The sequence below is a fragment of the Felis catus genome, chromosome A3 (assembly GCF_018350175.1).
Source record: "Felis catus isolate Fca126 chromosome A3, F.catus_Fca126_mat1.0, whole genome shotgun sequence".
Lineage (NCBI taxonomy): Eukaryota > Metazoa > Chordata > Mammalia > Carnivora > Felidae > Felis > Felis catus.
The window spans coordinates 96,010,499-96,033,445 of record NC_058370.1 but is presented as its reverse complement, the minus strand read 5'-3'; the positions used below and the strand labels follow the sequence as shown (position 1 = coordinate 96,033,445).

General features: G+C 37.3%; 1 protein-coding gene across 5 annotated transcripts in view; it reads right to left on the bottom strand.

Moving 5' to 3' along the window:
* Positions 1–19,624: 19,624 nt before the first annotated feature.
* The window catches only part of CTNNA2 (catenin alpha 2), a 1,116,872-nt gene continuing 1,113,549 nt past the window's right edge, over positions 19,625–22,947 (bottom strand). For all 5 annotated transcript variants that reach the window (XM_023251808.2, XM_023251809.2, XM_023251810.2 and 2 more), the window contains one exon: positions 19,625–20,795. In XM_023251808.2, coding sequence (XP_023107576.1) covers positions 20,508–20,795 — 288 coding nt within the window. In that variant the 3' untranslated portion in view covers positions 19,625–20,507. The remainder of the gene's footprint in view (positions 20,796–22,947) is intronic.

Sequence of the window (22,947 nt, the reverse complement as noted above, 5' to 3'; positions counted from 1 at the left end):
AGCCTGCATCCCAGGAATGAATCCCACTTGATCAAGGTGAATAATTCTTTTTATATGCTGTTGAATTCGATTTGCTAGTATCTTATAGAGAATTTTTGCATCCATATTCATCAGGGATATTGGCTTGTAGTTCTCTTTTTTTACTGGGTCTCTGTCTGTTTTAGGAATCAAAGTAATACTGGCTTCATAGAATGAGTCTGGAAGTTTTCCTTCCCTTTCTATTTTTTGGAATAGCTTGAGAAGGATAGGTATTATCTCTGCTTTAAACGTCTGGTAGAACTCCCCTGGGAAGCCATCTGGTCCTGGACTCATTTGTTGGGAGATTTTTGATGACTGATTCGATTTCCTTGCTGGTTATGGGTCTGTTCAAGCTTTCTATTTCCTCCTGATTGAGTTTTGGAAGGGTGTTGGTGTTTAGGAATTTGTCCATTTCTTCCAGGTTGTCCAGTTCTTTGGCATATAATTTTTCATAGTATTCCCTGATAATTGCTTGTATCTCTGAGGGCTTGGTTGTAATAATTCCATTTTCATTCATGATTTTATCTATTTGGGTCATCTCCCTTTTCTTTTTGAGAAGCGTGGCTAGAGCTTTATCAATTTTGTTTATTTTTTCAAAAAAACAACTCTTGGTTTCGTTGATTTGCTCTACAGTTTTTTTTAGATTCTATATTGTTTATTTCTGCTCTGATCTTTATTATTTCTCTTCTTCTGCTGGGTTTAGGCTGTCTTTGCTGTTCTGCTTCTATTTCCTTTAGGTGTGCTGTTAGATTTTGTATTTGGGATTTTTCTTGTTTCTTGAAATAGGCCTGGATTGCAATGTATTTTCCTCTCAGGACTACCTTTGCTGCATCCCAAAGTGTTTGGATTGTTGTATTTTCATTTTCATTTGTTTCCATATTTTTTTAATTTCTTCTCTAATTGCCTGGTTGACCCGCTCATTCTTTAGTAGGGTGTTCTTTAACCTCCATGCTTTTGGAAATTTTCCAGACTTTTTCCTGTGGTTGATTTCAAGCTTCATAGCATTGTGGTCTGAAAGTATGCATGGTATGATTTCAATTCTTGTATACTTATGAAGGGCTGTTTTGTGAACCAGTATATGATGTATCTTGGAGAATATTCCATGTGCACTCAAGAAGAAAGTATATTCTGTTGCTTTGGGATGCAGAGTTCTAAATATATCTGTCCAGTCCATCTGATCCAATGTATCACTCAGGGCCCTTGTTTCTTTATTGACTGTGTGTCTAGATGATCTATCCATTTCTGTAAGTGGAGTGTTAAAGTCCCCTGCAATTACCACATTCTTATCAATAAGGTTGCTTACGTTTGTGAGTAATTGTTTTATATATTTGGGGGCTCCTGTGTTCGGCGCATAGACATTTATAATTGTTAGCTCTTCCTGATGGATAGACCCTGTGATTATTATATAATGCCCTTCTTCATCTCTTGTTACAGCCTTTAATTTAAAGTCTAGTTTGTCTAATATAAGTATGGCTACTCCAGCTTTCTTTTGACTTCCAGTGGCATGATAAATAGTTCTCCATCCCCTCACTCTTAATCTGAAGGTGTCCTCAGGTCTAAAATGAGTCTCTTGTAGACAGAAAATAGATGGGTCTTGTTTTTTTATCCATTCTGATACCCTATGTCTTTTGGTTGGCGCATTTAGTCCATTTACATTCAGTGTTATTATAGAAAGATATGGGTTTAGAATCATTATGATGTCTGTAGGTTTCATGCTTGTAGCGATGTCTCTGGTACTTTGTCTCACAGAATCCCCCTTAGGATCTCTTGTAGGGCTGGGTTAGTGGTGACGAATTCCTTCAGCTTTTGTTTGTTTGGGAAGACCTTTATCTCTCCTTCTATTCTAAATGACAGACTTGCTGGATAAAGGATTCTCAGCTGCATATTTTTTCTGTTCATCACATTGATGCCGTTCCTTTCTGGCCTGCCAAGTTTCAGTAGAGAGATTGGTCACGAGTCTTATAGGTCTCCCTTTATATGTTAGAGGATGTTTATCTCTAGCCGCTTTCAGAATTTTCTCTTTATCTTTGTATTTTGCCAGTTTAACTATGATATGTCGTGCAGAAGATCGATTCAAGTTACGTCTGAAGGGAGTTCTCTGTGCCTCTTGGATTTCAATGCCTTTTTCCTTCCCCAGATCTGGGAAGTTCTCAGCTATTATTTCTTCAAGTACACCTTCAGCACCTTTCTCTCTCTCTTCCTCCTCTGGAATACCAATTATGCGTATATTATTTCTCTTTAGTGCATCACTTAGTTCTCTAATTTTCCCCTCATACTCCTGGATTTTTTTATCTCTCTTTTTCTCAGCTTCCTCTTTTTCCATAATTTTATCTTCCAGTTCACCTATTCTCTCCTCTGCCTCTTCAATCCAAGCCATGGTCGTTTTCATTTTATTTTGCAGCTCGTTTATAGCATTTTTTAGCTCCTCCTGACTGTTCCTTAGTCCCTTGATCTCTGTAGCAATAGGTTCTCTGCTGTCCTCTATACTGTTTTCAAGCCCAGCAATTAATTTTATGACTGTTATTCTAAATTCACTTTCTGTTATAATGTTTAAATCCTTTTTGATCAGTTCGTTTGCTGTTGTTATTTCCTGGAGATTCTTTTGAGGAGAATTCTTCCGTTTTGTCATTTTGGATAGTCCCTGGAGTGGTGAGGAACTGCAGGGCACTTCCCCTGTGCTGTCTTGAATAACTTGCGTTGGTAGGCGGGGCCGCAGTCAGACTTGATGTCTGCAGGGCCACAGTCAGACTGGTGTGTGCCTTCTCTTCCCCTCTCCTAGGGGCGGCATTCACTGCGAGGTGGCGTGGCCCGTCTGGGCTACTTGCACACTGCCAGGCTTGTGGTGCTGGGGATTTGGCGTATTAGGTGGGGGGGATCGGCAATGTGCACAGGGGCGGGAGGGGTAGGCTCAGCTCGCTTATCCTTCCGTGATCTGCTTTGGGAGGGGCCCTGTGGCACTGGGAGGGAGTCAGACCCACTGGAGGGATGGATCCGCAGAAGTACAGCGTTGGGTGTTTGTCTGGTGCAAGCAAGTTCCCTGGCAGGAATCAGTTCCCTTTGGATTTTGGCTGGGGGGTGGGCAAGGGAGATGGCGCTGGAGCACCTTTGTTCCCCGCCAAGCTGCACTCGGTCTCTGGGGCTCAACAACTCTCCCTCCCGTTGCCGTCCAGCCCTCCCACTCTCTGAGCAGAGCTGTTAACTTATAACCTTCCAGATGTTGAGTCCTGCTTGCTGTCCAAACACACTCAGTCTGGCCCCTCCACTTTTGCCAGCCAGACTCGGGGGCTCTGCTTTGCCAGTGGGCTGCCCCTTCACCCCGGCTCCTTCCCGCCAGTCCATGTAGCGTGCACTGCCTCCCCACCCTTCCTACCCTCTTCCGTGGGCCTCTGGTCTGCGCTTGGCTCCATAGAATCCGTTCTGCTAGTCTTCTGGTGGTTTTCTGGGTTACTTAGGCAGGTGTAGGTGGAATCTAAGTGATCAGCAGGACACGGTGAGCCCAGCATCATCCTACACCGCCATCTTCCCTCAATCATATCCAATTTTGTTTTTCTTTTTCAAGATAGATTTGGCTATTTGAGGTCTTTTGTGGTTCCAAAGGAATTGTTTTTCCTAGTTCTGTGAAAAATGCTGTTGATATTTTGATAGGAATTGCATTAAATATATAGAGTGCTTTGGGTAATACAGACATTTTAACAGCATTTGTTCTTCCAATCTATAAGCATGGAATGTGTTTCCCCTGAATGTCTTTTATCAGTGTTTTATAGTTTTCAGAGTTCAGGTCTTTCACCTCTTTGGTTATATTTATTCCTAGTTATTTTATTGTTTTGATGCAGTTATAAATGGGATTTTTTTTAATTTCACTTTTGGCTCTTTCATTATTATTTAATAGGAATAAAATCAATTTCTGTACATTGATGTTGTAATCTGCAGCTTTACTAAATTCATTTATCAGTTCTAACATTTTCTTTGGTGGGGTCTTTCAGGTTTTCTGTATAGGGTATCATATCCTCTGCAAATAGTGAAAGTTTTACTTCTCTTTCCTATTTGGATGCCTTTTATTTCTTTTTGTTTTCTGATTGTTGTATCTAAGATTTCCAGTACTATGTTGAATGAAGGTGAGAGTGGAATCCTTGTGATGTTTCTGATCTTAGGAGAACAGTTCCAAGTTTTTGCCCATTGAGGATGGTGTTAGCTGTGGCCTTTTCATACATGGCCTTTGTTATGTTGAGGTATGTTCCCTCTAAACCTACTTTGTTGAGGCTTTTTATCATGAGTGGATGTTATACTTTGTCAAATGCTTTTTTTGTGCAGCTATTGAAATGATCATATAATTCTTATTCTTTATTTTATTTATGTGATGTATGCTTTTGATTTTGAGGATATTGAAACTATCCCCACCCTTGAAACTCAGGAATAAATTCCACTTGATTGTGTGAATTACTTTCTTAATGTATTGTTTGATTCAGTTTGCTAGTATTTTGTTGAGGATTTTTGCAGCTGTGTTCATCAGGGATATTGGCCTGTGGTTTTCTTTTTTAGTGGTGTCTTTATCTGGTTTTGGTATCAGGATATTGCTGATCTTATAGAACGAATTTGGAAGTTTTCATTCCTTTCCTATTTTTTGTAAGAGTTTGAGAAGAATAGGTATTAACTCTTCTTTAAATGTTTGATAGAAATTGCCTGTGAAGCCATCTGGTCTTGGACTTTTATTTGGGGGGATTTTTTTTTTGATTACTGGTTCCATTTCATTGCTGGTAATTGGTATGTAGAAATTTTCTATTTCTTATGGCTTTGTTTTTTACACTTTTTTGTTTTAAATGTTGATTTTGAGAGAGAGAGATTGCACACGTGCATGAGTTGGGGAAGGGCAGGGAGAGAGGAGAGAGAGAATCTCAAGCAGGCTCTGCACCATCAGTGCAAAGCCTGATGCAGGGTTCGATTTCATGAACTGTGAGATCATGACCTGAGACAAAATCAAGAGTCAGACACTTACCTAACTTCTAACTGAGCTGCCAGGCACCCCTTTTCTGGCTTTAGTTTGGCAAGCTACATATTTCTAGGAATTTATCCATTTCTCCTAAAATATCCAGTTTGTTGATACATAGGTTTCCATAATATTCTATTACAAGTGTATGTATTTCTGATTGTTATTTCTCCTCTTTTATTTGTGATTTTGTTCATCTGAGTTCTCTATTTTTTTTTTAGACTATCCAGAGGTTTATCAATTTTGTTGATTTTTTTCAAAGAGCCATCTCCTGTTTTCAATGATCTGTTCTAGCATGTTTTTTTTTTGTTTCTATATCATTTATTTCTGCTCTAATCTTTATTATTTCCTTCCTTCTGGTGAGTTTGGTTTTTGTGTGTGTGTGTTGTTCTTTTTCTACTTCCTTTAAGTGTAAAGTTGTTTGAGAAATTTCTTGCTTCTTGAGGTAGGTTTGTATTGCTATAAACTTCCCTCTTAGAACCACTTTTGCCGCATCCTAAAGCTTTTACCCCATTGTGATTTCATTTTTATTTGTTTCCATGTAATTTTTACAATTTCTTCTTTGATTACTGGTTGATCCATTCATTGTTCAGTAGCATGATATTTAACCTACACATATTTGTGCTCTTTCCAGATGTTTTCCTGTGGTTGATTTCTAGTTTCATAGCATTGTGGTCAGAAAAGATGCATGGTATGACTTCAGTTTTTTGGTTTTTTTAAACTTGTTGGGACTTGTTTTGTGGCCTAATATGTGATCTATTTTGGAGAATGTTCCATGTATGCTTGAAAAGAATGTATATTCTGCTGTTTTAGGATGGAATGTTCTGAATATGTCTATTAAATCCACCTGGTCTAGTGTGTCTTTCAAGACCATTGTTACCCTATTGATTTTATTTTGGATGATATGCCCATAAATGTATGTGGGGTGTTAAAGTCACCTACTATTAATGTATAACTGTTAATTATTTACTTTATGTTTGTTATTAGCTGTTTTATGTATTTGGGTTGTCCCATGTTGAGTGCATAAATATTTACAATTGTTATATCCCTTTTTTGGATTGTCCCCTTTGTTATTATATAGTGTCCTTCTTTGTCTCTTGGTACAGTATTTGTTTTAAAGTCAATTTTATCTGGGGGAACCTGGGTGGCTCAGTCAGTTGAGCATCTGACTTTTGATTTCAGATCAGGTCATGATCTCATGTTCATGAGATTGAACCCCACATCAAGTTCTGTGTTAACAGTGCAGAACCTGTTTGGGATTCTTGCTCTTCCTTTCTCTCTCTGCACCCCTCAAGATAAATTAATAAACATTTGTTAAAGTCTATTTTGTCCAGTATAAATATTGCTACCCCGACTTTCTTTTCATGATAAATGTTTTTCCATCCCTTCATTTTCAATCTGCTGGCGTCTTTCAGTCTGAAATGAGTCTCCTGGAGGCAACATACATATACGTCTTTTTTTTTAATCCACTCTGTCACCTTATGTGCTTTTATTGCAGCATTTAGTCCATTTATATTCAAAGTAATTATTGATATGCATTTATTGCCATTTTGTTACTTGTTTTGTGGTTGTTTCTACAGATTTTCTCTGATGCTTTCTTCTCTTGCTCTCTTTCATGGTTTGTGGGTATTTTTAGTGATATACTCAGATCCCTTTCCCTTTATTCTTTGCATATGTATTACTGGTTTTTGATTTGTGGTTACCATTAGGTTTGTATATAATATCATCTACTTATAGCAATCTGTATAAAGTTGATGGTCACTTAAGTTTGAACCCATTCTTTACTCCTCTTTCCTTCCCATTTTAGGTATATGGTATGGTATTTTATAATTTGTTATTTTATGAATCTCTTGACTGATTTTTACAGAAATGTACTTTTACTGCTTTTATGTTTTTACTTTTCATACTCTCACTTATGGTCTTTCCTTTCCCCTCAAAGATTCCTCTTTAATACTTCTTATAGGTCTGATTTAATATTAATGATCTCCTTTAGTTTTTGTTTGTTTGAGAAACTCTTTATCTCTCCTCCTGTTCTCAATGATAGCCTTCCTGGATAGAATATTCTTGTGTGCAGATATTTCCCTTTCAGCACTTTGAATATATCATGCCACTCTATTCTGGCCTGCAGTTTTTGCTGACAAATCCACTGATAGCCTTATGGGGTTTCTTTTTTTATGTAACTGTATTCTTTTGTCTTGGTGCTTTAATTTTTTTTTTTTTCCTTAGCACTATTTTCTGCCATTTTAATTACCACGTGTCTTGGTGTGGACAATCTTGGGTTGGATTTTTAGAAGGGATCTCCTTGCTTCCTGAATCTGCATACCTGCTTCTTACCCAGGTTAGGGAATTGTTTGGCTATTATTTCTTTAAATAAAATTTCTGCCCCTTACCCCTCTCTTCTTTTTCTGAGATCCTTATAATGCAAATGTTATTACTCTCACTCGAGTCACTGAGTTTCCTAAGACACTTCTCAATTTGTGTAATTTTCTTTCTTTCTTTGCTCAGCTTGGTTACTTTCACTTACTTAGTCTTCCATGTTGTTAATTCATTCCTCTTCATCTAACCTGCTATTTATTCCATTAAGTGTATTTTTAATTCCATTTATTGTGTTCTTGATCTGTGATTGTTTTTTTTTTTTTTTATCTCTGTGGTAAGATAAAACTCTGTTTTATCTGTTATCTCTGTTCTTGATCTGTGATTTTTTTTTATCTCTGTCCTCCACTCTTTTCTCAAGTCCAGTTAGTATCTTTATGAACATTACTTTACATTCTCTACCAGGCATATTACTTATATTCATTTTGCTTAAGCCTCTTTCCATGGTTTGGTCCTGTTCTTTCATTTGGGAGATGTTTCTCTGTCTCCTTATTTTGTCTAACTTTCTATGTCTGTTTTGGTTTGTTAGGAAAGTCAGCTACTTCTCTTACTCTTAATGATAATAGAAGAAGAGGTCCTATAGGTTTCTATAGTGGAGTGTCTCCTGTTCCCCCAGGGTCTGGTACTTCAGGGAATGTCTCATACATGTATGTTGTACTATTGAGCCTTGGCCTCTTTTTCATTCAGTTTCTTTGCAGAGGTTCTCTTTGTCTATTGTGGGGAGTGTTTGGTCCCCAGCAGAGCTGGGATGCATTTTAATAAGATTTGCAGTGGTCTGCTTATGAAATAAAACCTGCCCCCTGCTGCTGGAGTCCCACAAAACTGAAGTCCCACAAAACACGTGGGTTGGGAGATGTAATATTGTCAGGGCGTGGGCCAGTCTTCTGGGGGAGGGGGCCCACAGCATAGTTACAAAGCTAGTGTAACTTGGAAGGCCAGGTCCATTGAAGCACAAAGGCTAGGGGGTAGGGGGCAGTGGCAGGGCTTGGTGCAAACAATTTAGGTAAGGAGTGTTGGCGCTCTACTGGTTCCCATAGGTGGCTGTCATTTATGCTGGCGCATGGGGAGGGAAAAGGTGCCTGCCTGGAAGGTTCTCCCTGTGATCCCTGTCTCTCCAGGTCATGCTTGGAGATGAGCAAATCACTCTTCCCTCCTATTGGCCTGCAGTGTTTTTCAAACTGCTGGTTCTAAGCTGTATCTGCAAGGGCTGTTTGTGGTTCTGTCTCTTTAAGGGCAAGGATTCTTCTTCCTAAAGCCCTCTAGGCTCTTCTTCCATAGCTGCATCCACAGCTTTTTTAAGATTCCAGGCTTTAAGTCCTACTGGTTGTAAGAACTCACAAAATTTGACCCCCTTTGCTTTCAAAGGTAAATGTTATTGGGATTTGTTCTCCCCATTCATGGTCTCCCAGGTGTGAAAGTCTGTTTTTTACCTTTCTTCACACACTGTCTCCCTCCCCACTGCAGATGGCCATAGTCCATTTTGCTCCCAATCCACATCTTCATCCTTCCTATCTTCTTCAGTGTGGCCTCTTCTCTACTTTTGGTTGTGGAGTTTGTTCTGCCAGTTTTAGCATTATATTCTGAGTTTGTTTTTGCTGACGTGAATGTTAACTAATTGTATCCATGGGACAAGGCAAGCTTAGGGTCGTCCTAGTCTGCCATCTTCCCAGCCAACCTTCTGGATTTTTTCTTGTAATTGATGTCTAGTTTCATATCATTGTGGTTGGAAAAGATGCTTGATATGATTTCAATCTTCTTAAATTTATTGAGACATGTTTTGTGGCCTAAAATGTGATCTGTTCTGGAAAATATTTCATGTGTATTGGAAACAATGTGTATTCCACTGTTTCTGGATGGAATGTTCTGTAGGTCCATCTGGTCTAATGTGTCATTCAAAGATATTGTTTTCTTGTTGATTTTCTGCCTGGATGATTTATCCATTGATTTAAAGTGGGATGTTAAGTCCCTTACTATTATAGTATTACTGTCAACTTCCTCCCTTATGTTCATTAATGCTTGCTTTATATATTACAGCGCTTCAGTGTTGGGTGCATAGATACTTATATATTCTCTTGTTGGATTATTCCCCTTATGTAGTGTCCTTCTTTGTCTCTTGTTACAGTCTTTGTTTTAAAGTCTATTTTATCTGGGGCACTTGGGTGGCTCAGTCAGTTAAGCATCTGACTCTTGATATCAGCTCAGGTCATGTTCTCATGATTTGTGGATATAAGCCTCATGTCAGGCTGACAGTGTGGAGCCTACTTGGGGTTCTCTCCTGCTCTCTCTCTCTCAAAATAAATAAATAAACTTAAAAAAATAAAGTCTATTTTATCTAATACAGGTATTGCTGTCCCAGTTATCTTGTCTCTTCCATTTGCATGGTAAATGTTTTCCCATCCCTTCACTTTCCATCTGCATGTGTTTTTAGATCTGAAGTGAGTCTCTTACAGGCAGAATAAAGATATTTCTTGCTTTTTTATCCATTCTGTCACTCTGTATCTTTTGAATGGAGCATTTAGTTCATTTACATTTAAAGTGATTATTGATAGGTATGTATGACCATTGTTACTTGTTTTATGGTTGGTTTTGTAGTTCTTTGTTCTTCTTCTCTTGCTTTCTTCCTTTGTGGTTTGATGGCTTTCTTTATGTTATGCCTATATTCCTTTCTCTTTATTTTTTGTGTATTTTAGTTTTTTCATTTGTGTTTACCATTATAATCATAATAATATTTTATGCATATAGCAGTCTGTATAAGTTGATGGTCATTTAAGTTTGAACCCATTCTAAATCACTAAATTTTTATACCTCCCCCCATTTTATGTTGAATATCTTTTTCTGTGTTTATTGGCTATCATATCTCATCTTTGGATAAATGCTTATTCAAGTCTTTTGCCCATTCTTTAATTGGGTTGATTGGTTTCTAGTGTTGAAATAGTTTTTATATAGTCTAATTATTAACCACTTGTTAGATATATAATTTGCAAATATTTTCTCCCATTATGTGGGTTGCCCTTTTATTCTATGTCCTTTGATGCACACAGTTTTTTTTCGGGGGGTGGTGGTTTATTGTCTTTTTGTTTTTGTTCGTTTGTTTGTTTTTGAAGTTTGATGTCCAATTTATCTGTTTTCTTTTGTCTCTTGTGTTCTTGGTGTAATATTCATGAAGTCATGGCAAAAGCTGATGTCAATAAGATTTCCCTCTATGCTTTTTTGTAAGATTTTGTAGTTGATTTTATGTTAAGATCCTCAATCCATTTGGAGTTAATTTTTTTAAATGGTGTAAGATTAAGCTCCCACTTCATTATTTTCATATGGAGATCTAATTTTCCCAGAACCATTTGTTGGAAAAACTGTTCTTTCCCCACTTAATAGTCTTGGCACCCTTGTCAAAAATCATTTGACCGTGTGTGTGTTTCTTTCTGAGCTCTCTATTCTATTACCTTGGTATATGTGTCTGTCTTTATGCGGTACCACACTGTTTTTATTGCTGTGGCTTTGTAATGACTTCTAAAATCATGGAGTGGGAAGCCTCTGACTTTGTTCAAGAGTGTTTTGGCTACTTGAGGATCCTTTGAAATTCTATATAAATTTTAGTGTGGGTTTTTCTATTTCTTCAAAAAAGGCTGTTGGAATTTGGACAGCAATTGCATTGAATTCTGTAGATCACCTTGGGTAGTATCATCATCTTAACAGCAAGTCCTCTAATTCATGAACGTTGGATGTCTTTATATTTATTTAGATGTTCTTCAATTATTTTCAGTAATGTGTAGCCTCCTGTGAAGAAGTCTTCTCTCTCCTTGGTTGTATTTATTCATAAACAGTTTATTACTTTTGATATTATTGTAAATAAGATTTTTAAAAATTTCTTTTTAGTATCTAAAAAGCAACTAAATTTTGTTTATTGATTTTGTATTATGCAACTTTGCTAAATTCGTTTAATAGTTCCAAAAGCTTTGTAGTATTTAGGGTTTTCTAAATATAAGGACATGTCATTTGCAAACACAGGTAATGTTACTTCTTCATTCCTAATTTGGATGCTTTTTAATTAATTAATTTTTTTTTTGCCTAATTGCTCTAGCTTAAGACCTCAAGGACTATGTTGAAGAGAAATGACAAAAATGGATATCCTTGTCATTTTTCCTTATCTAGAGGAAAAACTTTCAGTCTTTCATCATTGATAAGATGTTAGCTGTAGGCTTTTCACATAAGTTGTTTAATATTTTGAGGTAATTTCCTTCTATTTTTAGTTCTTTCATTGTTTTTATCATGAAAGAATATTGAATTCTGTCAAATGCTTTTTTTTGATCAACTGAGATAATCATGGGATAATTTTTACCTTCATTCTGTAAAATTCATTAATGTGTATTACAATCATTATTTTTGTATGTTGAAATACCCTTGCATATCTGGAATCAATCCCAGTTGGTCATGGCATGTAACCATTTTAATTCTCTTTTTCAAGAGTTTTGTTGATAATTTTGGCATCAATATTCATCAGGGATATTGGTTTGTAGTTTTCTTATAGTATCTTTGTGTGGCTTTGATATCAGGGTAATGCTGGCCTCATAGAATGAATGATAGTGTTACCTTTTAAATTTTTGGTAAGAGTTTGAACAGGATTGGTTTAACATCTTTGAATGTTTGTTAGAATTCATCAGTGAAGCCATCTGACCCTGAGCTTTACTCTGTTGGGATTTTTTTTTTTAATTTACATCCAAATTACTTAGTATATAGTGCAACAATGATTTCAGGAGTAGATTCCTCAGTTCCCCTTACCCATTTAAGCCACCCCCCCTCCCACAATGCCTCCAGTAACCCTCAGTTTGTTCTCTATATTTATGAGTCTCTTCTGTTTTGTCCTCCTCACTGTTTTTATATTATTTTTGTTTCCCTTCCCTTATGTTCATCTGTTTTTTCTCTTAAAGTCCTCATATGAGTGAAGTCATATGATTTTTGTCTTTCTCTGACTAATTTAACATAATACCCTCCAGTTCCATTCACATAGTTGCAAATGGCACGATTTCATTCTTTTTGATTGCTGAGTAATACTCCAGTGTGTGTGTGTGTGTGTGTGTGTGTGTGTGTGTGTGCCACATTTTCTTTATCCATTCATCCATCAATGGACATTTGGGCTCTTTCCATACTTTGGCTATTGTTGATAGTGCTGCTATAAACATGGGGGTGCATGTGTCTCTTCAAAACAGCACACCTGTATCCCGTGGATAAATGCCTAGTAGGGGGGCCTGGGTGGCTTGGTTGGTTAAGCGTCCGACTTCGGCTCAGGTCATGATCTCACGATCCGTGGGTTCAAGCCCCGTGTCGGGCTCTGTGCAGACAGCTCAGAGCCTGGGGCCTGTTTCAGATTCTGTGTCTCCCTCTCTCTCTGCTCCTCCCCTGTTCATGTTCTGTCTCTCTCTGTCTCAAAAATAAATAAACGTTAAAAAAAAAAATAAATGCCTAGTAGTGCAATTGCTGGGTCATAGGGTAGTTCTATTTTTAGTTTTTTGAGGAACCTCCATACTGTTTTCCAGAGTGGCTGCACCAGCTTGCATTGCCACCAACAATGCAAAAGAGATCCTCTTTCTCTGCATCCTCACCAACATCTGTTGTTGCCTGAGTTGTTAATGTTAGCCATTCTGATAGGTTAAGGTGGTATCTCATTGTGGTTTTGATTTGTATTTCCCTGATGATGAGTGATGTTGAGCGTTTTTTCATGTGTCAGTTGGCCATCTGGATGTCTTCTTTGGAGAAATGTCTATTCGTGTGTTTTGCCCATTTCTTCACTGGATTATTTGTTTTTTGGGTGTTGAGTTTGATAAGTTCTTTGTAGATTTTGGATAAGAATCCTTTATCTGATATGTCATTTGCAAATATATTCTCCCATTCTATCAGTTGCCTTTTAGTTTTGCTGATTGTTTCCTTCACTGTGCAGAAGCTTTTAATTTTGATGAAGTCCCAGTAGTTAATTTTTGCTTTTGTTTCCCTTGCCTCTGGAAACGTGTTGAGTAAGAAGTTGCTGCAGCCAAAATCAAAGAGGTTTTTGCCTGCTTTCTCCTCAAGGATTTTGATGGCTTCCTGTCTTACATTGAGGTCTTTCATCCCTTTTGAGTTTATTTTTGTGTATGGTGTAAGAAAGTGGTCCAGGTTCATTTTTCTGCATGTCGCTGTCCAGTTTTGCCACTACCATTTGCTGAAGAGACTCTTTATTCCATTGGATATTCTTTCTTGCTTTGTCAAAGATTACTCAGCCATACGTTTGTGGGTCAATTTCTGGGTTCTCTGTTCTGTTCCACTGATCTGAGTGTCTGTTATTGTGCCAGTACCATACTGTCTTGATGATTACAACTTTGTAGTATAGCTTGAGGTCTGGAATTGTGATGCCTCCTGCTTTGGTTTTCTTTTTCAAGATTGCTTTGGCTATTTGGGTTCTTTTCTGGTTCCATACAAATTTTAGGATTATTTATTCTAGCTCTGTGAAAAATGCTGGTGTTACTTTGATAGGGATTGCATTGAATATGTAGATTGCTTTGGGTAGTATCGACATTTTAACAATATTCGTTCTTCCTATCCAGAAGCATGGAATCTTTTTCCATTTTTTGTGTCTTCTTCAATTTCTTTCATAAGTTTTCTATAGTTTTTAGTGTATAGATTTTTTTACCTCTTTGGTTAGATTTATTCCTAGGTATTTTATGGTTTTTGGTGCAACTGTAAATGGGATCAATTCCTTGATTTCTCTGTCACTTCATTGTTGGTGTATAGGAATACAACTGACTTCTGTGTGTTTATTTTATATCCCGCAACTTTGCTGAATTCACGAATCAGTTCTAGCAGTTTTTTGTGTGAAATCTTTTGGGTTTTCCATATAGAGTATCATGTCACCTGCGAAGAGTGAAAGTTTGACCTCCTCCTGGCTGATTTGGATGCCTTTTATTTCTTTGTGTTGTCTGACTGCAGAGGCTAAGACTTCCAATACTAAGTTGAATAACAGTGGTGAGAATGGACATCCCTGTCTTGTTCCTGTCCTTAGGGGGAAAGCTCTCTGTTTTTCCCTATTGAGGATGATATTACCGTTGGGTCGTTCATATATGGCTTTTATGATCTCCAGGTATGCTCCTTCTATCCCTACTTTCTTGAGGGTTTTTATCAAGAAAAGATGCTATATTTTGTCAAATGCTTTCTCTGCATCTATTGAGAGGATCATATGGTTCTTGTCCTTTCTTTTATTGATGTGATGAATCACGTGAATTTTTTTGCAGATATTGAATCAGCCCTGCATCCCAGGTATAAATCCCACTTGGTCGTGGTGAATAATTTTTTAATGAATTGTTTCAGCCAGTTGGCTAATATCTTGTTAAGTATTTTTGCATCCATGTTCATCAGGAAAATCGGTCTATAGTTCTCCTTTTTAGTGGCATCTCTGGTTTTGGAGGAAAATTTTTGATTATTGATTCAATCTCCTTATTAGTACTTTTCATATTTTCTTTTTCTTCATCATTCAGTATTTTTAGGTTGTGTGTTTCTAGGAACTTGGCTATTTCATCTAGATTATGAATTTTATTGGTGAAGAGTTGTTCATAGTACTTGTTTTTCATTTTTCCCCATTTCCCTATTTTCTATTTTATTTATATCTGGTCTAGTCTTTATTATTCCTTTCTTCTGTTAACTTTTGGTTTAGCTTTTCCCCCCTCTTAGTTCTTTGAGGTATACATTTAAATTTTTTACTGTTTTATTCAGTTTTTAAGAAAGAGAGAGAGAGCGTGAATAGGGAAGGGCAGAGAGAAGGAGACACAGAATGCAAAGCAGGCTGCAGGCTCTGAGCTGTCAGCGCAGAGCCACATTAAGGCTCGAACACATATCCACAGATCATGACCTGAGCTGAAGTCAGACACAACTGACTGAGCCACCCAGGTGCCTCAGTTGAGGTATAAATTTAGGTTGTTGATGTAAGATTTTATTTTACTGAAATTATTTAGAACTATAAATTTACACTTTGGCACAGTTTTTACTTCATCCCATAAGTTTTAAGTTTTGACATGTTTAATTTTTTTGTCTTAATGTATTTTTTAATTTCCCTTGTGATATTTTTTGACAATTTGGTTGTTTGTTGTTTAATTTCCACACATTTTAGGATTTTTGTATTCTCTCTGCTGTTCTAGTTTCATTCCATTGTGATCAGAAAAAAAATACCTTGTATAATTTCAGTCTTTTAAAATTAATTAAAACTTATTTGCCAGTTCCTGGAGAATGTTCCATGTGCACTTGAGGTTGGGTGGAGTGTTCTGCAAATGTCTGTTAGGTCCAATTGGTCTATAGTGTTGTTCAAGTTTTCTATTTCCTTCTTGATTTTCTGTCTGGTTGTTCTACCCATTATTGAAGGTGGGGTATCAAGGTTTCCTACTATTACTCTATGGCTATTTCTTTAATCCTGTCAGTGCTTACCTTAGGAGCTTTGATGTTTGGTGCACAAATGTTTATATCTCTCTGGTGCATTGACCTTTTAATTATCACATAGTGTCCTTTGTATTTAGTAACAGCTCTGTGACTTAATGTATATTTTGTTTGATATTAGAATAACCACCCCTAGTTTCTTTTGGTTATTATGTATATGTATATGGATTTCCTCCCCGCCAACATCTTTTCACTTTCAACCTGTGTGTTTGCTTAGATGTAATGTGAGTCACTTGTAGGCAACATATAAGTGGTAATAAAAAAAGGGGGGGGGGGCTTTTCAAGCCTTTATTTATTGGCTCTGTGAAGGAAAAGACCTTCATTAATCAACCTGGAAGGAAGGCTTATGGTCTTATCAAGCATTTCTAAGCATGCCTGTTCCCTGAGCCTGTGTGTGTGCACCACCCCCCCCCCCAAAGCCCTTCCCTATACGTGGCTGACTTCAAGGTCTTAGATGTTCTATTGTATTCCTCTGCCCACCATTTCTTGTCTCTAGGAGGCTACATGCCTGCAGTCTCCCTGTAGCTCTTACTTGGCCATGGTGACTTCCACTGCTTTCAGTGGCTTCCAACTTGATATTCAAATATGCCCATTTCCACCGGTGCTCCCAGTGAAGCAAAACAGGAACCAGTTCCTCAGAAAGGCCTAAATGGCCAGAGCAATGCAAACAAGTTTCACTGTTCCCTTCTATTGCATGGGAGGAACTAGGAACTGGACAACTTTCCACTGACCATGCTGTGCAAGGGAAGAGGCAGGGCACGGGTGAGCAATAACACTCCAAAATTTCTTTTCCTATGGAATGTGACTTCTTGTTGGTTGACATTTGCTTGGTCACTACAAATCCTTAACTAGTTTCTAGAGCTACCACAAAGATACTGTGGTCAGTATGTTGTTATTTACTTTGGGTTTCCATTTGGAAACAAGGGCCTAGAGTATCCTAGTCCACATCTTACTGATGGCACTCCTCAGCACTAGTGTATTTAAAAAATATATTATTACTAACAGCCTTCAGTAGGTAATTCACTTCCTCTTGTTACCTTTAAAAATCCTCTAGATGACGAGTAAATACTGACCCCTTTCACTTGGTTAATATGTAATGACACAGCAATAAAAATCAAATGACTTATAATCTATTACTGGCAAATTTAGAGATGACAGTTTATTGTCACAGTATTTCTAAGTGCTTATTTTGCTTGATGATTCAACTATATACAGTACTTTATAGATCTTTATACCTCAAGCGTCTGCAAAGTGCCATATTACTTATGCTAAAAAATTGATGACCATGACGATGCCACTTATATAGGCTATTTCTCCCTGGGCTAAAAGCATGACCTTATTGTTTATAAAACTTCTAAAAATAAAGTTGACATCATATTCTTGAACACTTAATGAAAAGAAACTACAGATCTGTAGATAACCTATGTTTCCCTGGTTATTTTATGTCCTTAAAGATTATAAGAATTTTATCTTTTGAACCATCAATCCTTGAACAGAGAGTCAAAGGAAATTGAGATTTAGTTTCCTCCCATCAGGAATATCTATCCTCATGCACTCTAAAATGCAATTTCTGTAGCAAATACCCCAAGTAACTCCATTTGTTTGGGATTAAGAACCATGTTTCCTCAAATGTACCATATATTCAGTTTTTTTCTAGCTTATGTTTATCCTTTGTAGATAATTTTCAGTTTTCTGACTCTTTAGTCTCCCTGAATAAATTATATACTTTAATCATTCTCTTACCCCATATCTAGTTATTCAAGAAGTAACTGCAAATCGTTCTTTTAGTTCTACCACAGTTGTCCCACCTAACATCAGTCCCTTTCAGCCTTCATATCCCTCATATTATCAGTTACATCTTATGAAGGCACTGCTTTGTGTGTATCATCACCCCACTTAGAGACTCTGTATTACTTGGAGCATCTGGGTTGTTCAGTTGGTTGAATGTCTCATGATTTCAGCTCGGATCATAGTCTCAGTGTTGTGAGATCGAGCCCCACATCAGGCTCTGTGCTGGGCATAGAGCCTGCTAAGTTTGCTCTCTCTCTCCCTCTGCACTTTCCCAGCTTGCACATGCTTGCTCTCTAACAAAACAAAACAAAACCAAAACAAAAAAAAACCTTCCTGTTTTTCCAATTACCTGTTGGATAATGGTCACATTCCTTCATGACCCTCTCTAGTTTAGCCTTGTACCACATCTCCACATTTATTTCCCACTAGTCCCAACATGAAGCTCGTTTCCTGCAACTTTGCTGGTCTCCAGACCTTGAGGTATGCGTTTTCTTGAATTTCCACCCCAGTCATCACCAAATTTTTTATATCTTTCACTCATTTAGAATATATTTATTGTTTACTCATACCTCTTCCATTAATCCTTCCCCAAATAATTTAGTACTCAATGTGTTTTCATTTTTTGAGTAGTTACCAATTTATCCCATTCATTTGGCACATAGTGGTTTCTTGGCATATGTACTTAAAGTTCTCATTTCTCTATATATCATATCAATTAGACTTATGTTTCTTAAGGCAAGGAAACAAACAATAAACATTTTCATTGTTGTAGTGCTCTCAAAGTGTCTATATTAACTTATTGAGTAGGTACTCTCATTGATCATAAGAACAATGGTGGATAATGATAATGTTTACTCAGGGAGCACTGACAAAATAACTAAAAATTAAGGACTGATTTCCAGAAAACACACACACATAAAAGTTGTTCATAATCATGTATTAAAACACTTAAAATTTATAGAATAAAGTCAAAGGCATTCTCTATGTTTCTCTAATGCCTGCCGAATATATTTTAGGATTTGTCAAGGAGTCTCTGATTTTAAGTTTCTTGGCTGATCTGAAGAATATTTACTTCCTTCAACCTGTTAAATCATAGTAGAATAATGCACAAAACTGGAAAGTGATGCCATATTCAAATCTTAATAAGGAAGGATGCCAATAAGTTTACTGGGTGGTAGGTTCAGCTTAGGACCTGGCTCCAAGAAGTCATTCCATAAATACGTGTGAAGGAATGAGTGCCGATGAGTGCCTCTCTCAATGTGTATGCAAATTAAGGGGGCAGTCTAATTGAAATAGCTGTATAATAATTAGTGTTGAAAACCGTCTACAGCATTGATTGTGATACATCATTTTGAGTCCAGATGGTGAGTAGGATCATATCTTAATAAAATTTTAACTAAGCTTCTCTCCTTCCCCAACTCCTAGGTCTTTTCTCTTTAGGACCTTGCACCTAAAATAACACAGCATATGTGTCCATGACTCCCGATGCATTATCGTGTTGCTAAGAAACACACCTTATTTTACCCAAAGTGTTCTGGAGACATAATGTAATACGCTAACCTGTATGGATCATTCAAATGAAGGAGTTTTGGGCACTCAGATGAACATTTAGGTTTTTTTTTTCCTCACTTCTCAAGCCATAGCTGAAAGACTACAGCCAACTTTTCCTTGCTAATGGGACAGAGGCCTTCTTTTCAAAATTCAAATATTTTGTAATTAATGAGCCTCCCTACAAACCTCGACTTTTTCCAGTTTTTGAGAACACATTATGTTTCTTAAGTTTATCCCAGGGCTGAATATGGCCCAGATAAGTCTCAGACATGACACTGTCATTTTAGATTATTTGAAAGTGAATAAAAAACAAGTAGGAAAACATGAAATAAAAACCAAAACAATTTCTAGACTGTAGAGATGACGCAGAGATATCACCCTTTTACCTCCAATTTCTAAAAAAACAAAATGCATTTCTTTTATTAAGTATGCATTAAAAAAAGAAGCATTTTCCAGATGTCCAGATTATATGTGTTTATTTTGAGTTAGTGGATACAATGGCATATTAGATACCAGCACTCCAAGCTACACCTATGTATTTGCCTCTAAACCTTCACACGTCGTCAGTTTCCATTCTTCTAACATTCCACCACTGGGCCTCCTATTTCTAGCGATACCATAGTTCACATTTTTTAAAGGAAAAGAATTATCACCATATTGTGCTTCCAGTGCTCCCAGAAGGATTAGAATTGTCTCAAATAAGTGTTTATTTTCAGCAAAGGGGGAAAAATTGAAAATATGAGCACTAGTAATGGCAGTACTACGAGAGAAAGAATAGAATACAGATTAAAAGAGACATTTTGGCTGGATGAGTTAGTTTCTCCTTAGTAAAAAATCCACATAATATCATGGATGTGACTTCAAAGTTAAATTGTTCAATTTGTGGGCCACACACTTGAGCGTATTGGCTAGTACATTTTTGCACTGAAACAGAAGCAATACAAGCTTTATGTTCTACCATTACACTTCCAGATTTTTCACTTATTAAGATACCTGCCAACCTAATGATTCTTGCATGCATTAGAGTTTGCTTTTGTAGAATTAAGTTTATTATCCCCATCCCACCCACTCCCATAAACATTGCGATGCGAACTCTTTGCCCAATTTTATGAGAATGTTGCAAAGGACAGCTCTGTGCCACCTCAGGACAGGTAGTCCCTGTTCCCTCCCTGGCTACTGATGAATCAGTAGTATTGATCACATCTTATCTTACATGCAAACAGACACTGCTCCCTTAATTACCCCATGCCAGAGGCATATGAGTCAGCAGGTATGCATACAAAAATGGGATTAAAAAGAAAAGGAAAGGGGAAAAATGCTTTCTTTATTAAAGCCTATCGTCCTAGAATGAATCCATTGCTTTGAATTCACTTAAAGCCTGTACAGGCGAAATGTGTTTCTTCTGGGAACCTCGTCTAACTCGTGTCTGGAATTCTTCAGGCTTTTCTCTCTTCACAAGGGGCTTCTTCTCTGGAGCCTTCATCTTCCAAGACACAACTGGTGAGTTGACAGCTGCTGTCCCATAGACCTTCTGGTATTTGGTTGAGGCCACATAGGATGCTTTCACTGTGAGGACAACAGCATTCATCAGGTTTTTAGCTGCCTGGATGAGTGATGTGGCACTGTCCAGCTAAAGTGGGAGAACAAAGAAATACATCTGGGTTAGTCACAGCACATCATTCACAAGATGGCGGTGTAGCTGCACAGTTCAAACAGTGTTGTGCTTGTGCAAATATTCAATATTGACCAAAAAGAGAAAATTATTATGTAACAAAGTGAACAAGCTACAAAGAAGTCATTCTCTTCTATACTTAATCCCAAGGTAAAAAGATTAAAAAAAGAGGGTACTCTATAAGGCACAGCTTTCTAAAACTCGAATACCTGGAAAGCCCAAGCTCTTTTTAGCATGTAAGAATCCCAATGTAACAAGTTTTCCAAAGTGGAACATCTCATGTTATTACATTAGGCTGATTGGTAACAATGACAATTACTCAAATGTTTAAAAGGCATTTGGCAGGAACTGCAGAATAAAAGGGTATTCAGGGTTACATCTCAGTTGTATGGCTGTTCCAGTGGAAGTATCTTTTTATAGAGCATTTCTAGAGCTTGAGCTCAAGATTCGTAGGGATGCAGGCAGCTAAGCAGAGAGACATAGCCATGCTGCACTGCCTTTCATGAGGTATTCGTTGGGATTGAATATTTAACTATTTTCAGGTCTTGAACATTCCTCCTACAAAAATAATTATGTTAGGTTCTTGTAGGTCAGAGAGCATTCAGTAAGACCCTTATAGCCACATGCTAATGAAATATTGATGCTCACTCTGTGGCAAACTATTTTAAGAACTTTGTATTTCCCCATTTAACTCACAAGCACCCTAGAGGGAGCAGTTATTGTCACTGCATTTTATGATGAGAGAGCTGGTGCATGTAGAGGTCTTATAATGTTCACAAGTTTATACTTGCTTAAGTGATGAAGTCTTTAAAGACTGTACCATAATGCCACACTGTTGGGTAGGATAACTTTTAAAATACTACAAGTCACAACTTAGAGAAGGTTTAGAAGCTTATCGTTAGACTCTAAGACCAGGTATGTTTTTATTTCACCTCTTTTCTGTCTTTAACCAGTTTGGCAGTGTGGTATATATTGTATACAAAAGCATTCAATATCTGTTTCAACCTGCTTCACTTTCTGGACTATATATGCTGGAAAAGTTCAAAACTACATTTCCCAGACTCCCTTTCAGCCAGGATTTTACAAGCGACCTAGTAAAAGGAAAGAATTAACAGATGGCTAAGGAAATGTATCCATTGCAGTTAAATGAAGAATTGCAAGAATGTTTCTCCTCGTTGAGATTGATGGGCTATAGCTGCATTAGCAAATGGGAGTTAGATATATACAACCTTCTCGGTGCAAGGTGATTAGCAAAGTTTTTAAGCTAAGGGACCTAACACTCTGTGGTTCCCCTATGTGATGTGACCTGCTCTCACTTTAACTTCTTGCCATTTTTCATGACCACAGTACATCCCATGCAGTGACTGGACACATTAGAAGTTACATCTAAGGCCTCTGTGGTGCTATTGCTCAGGCTGTTCTCTGGCCCATATATTGATTAGAGCTAAATAAATGTGATGCTAAACTTAATTTTTTTTTTTTTTTGACAAATGAGCTCTCAGTACTCCCGTCACCAAAGAAGCTCATAAAGTCAGATCATTGGGGAAAACAATGGAAGATTCTTTCTATGCATGAATTCCTTGTAATACCATAGAGTTGAGGTCTCACTATTAAAAAAAAAAAACAGATTAAAGGTCATTATTACATTGACCCCACAATATAAAGAAACAGAGTTGTGGCTTACAGCCATGATTCAGTAAATAGATAATTGACTGCTTTGTGAATTAAATCAACCAAATGCATAAAGTAACTACCACATCTATTACACTGTACAATGTGCACATATACCAAAATGACTGCTTATCCCATAATGTTTAATTTATAGAGCACAGATTTTGAAAGCTAGCTCAGGAAAAGCAAATTCTAGATTATTCATGTTAATAGAAGAGAAGCCAAGCACGGATTAGTACAGTGATTCTCTGAGTATAATCTGTGAACCAGCAGTATCAGTATCACCTGGAAACCTGTTAGGCCACTCTCAGACTTCATGAATCAAAAATGTGTGATCCAGGGGATGCTGATGCATGCTAGAGATTGAGAACCACTAGATTAATGAAACCCAAGGACTATCTGAAGGTTTATTTCATCCAGTGATTTCAGGACTTTGCTC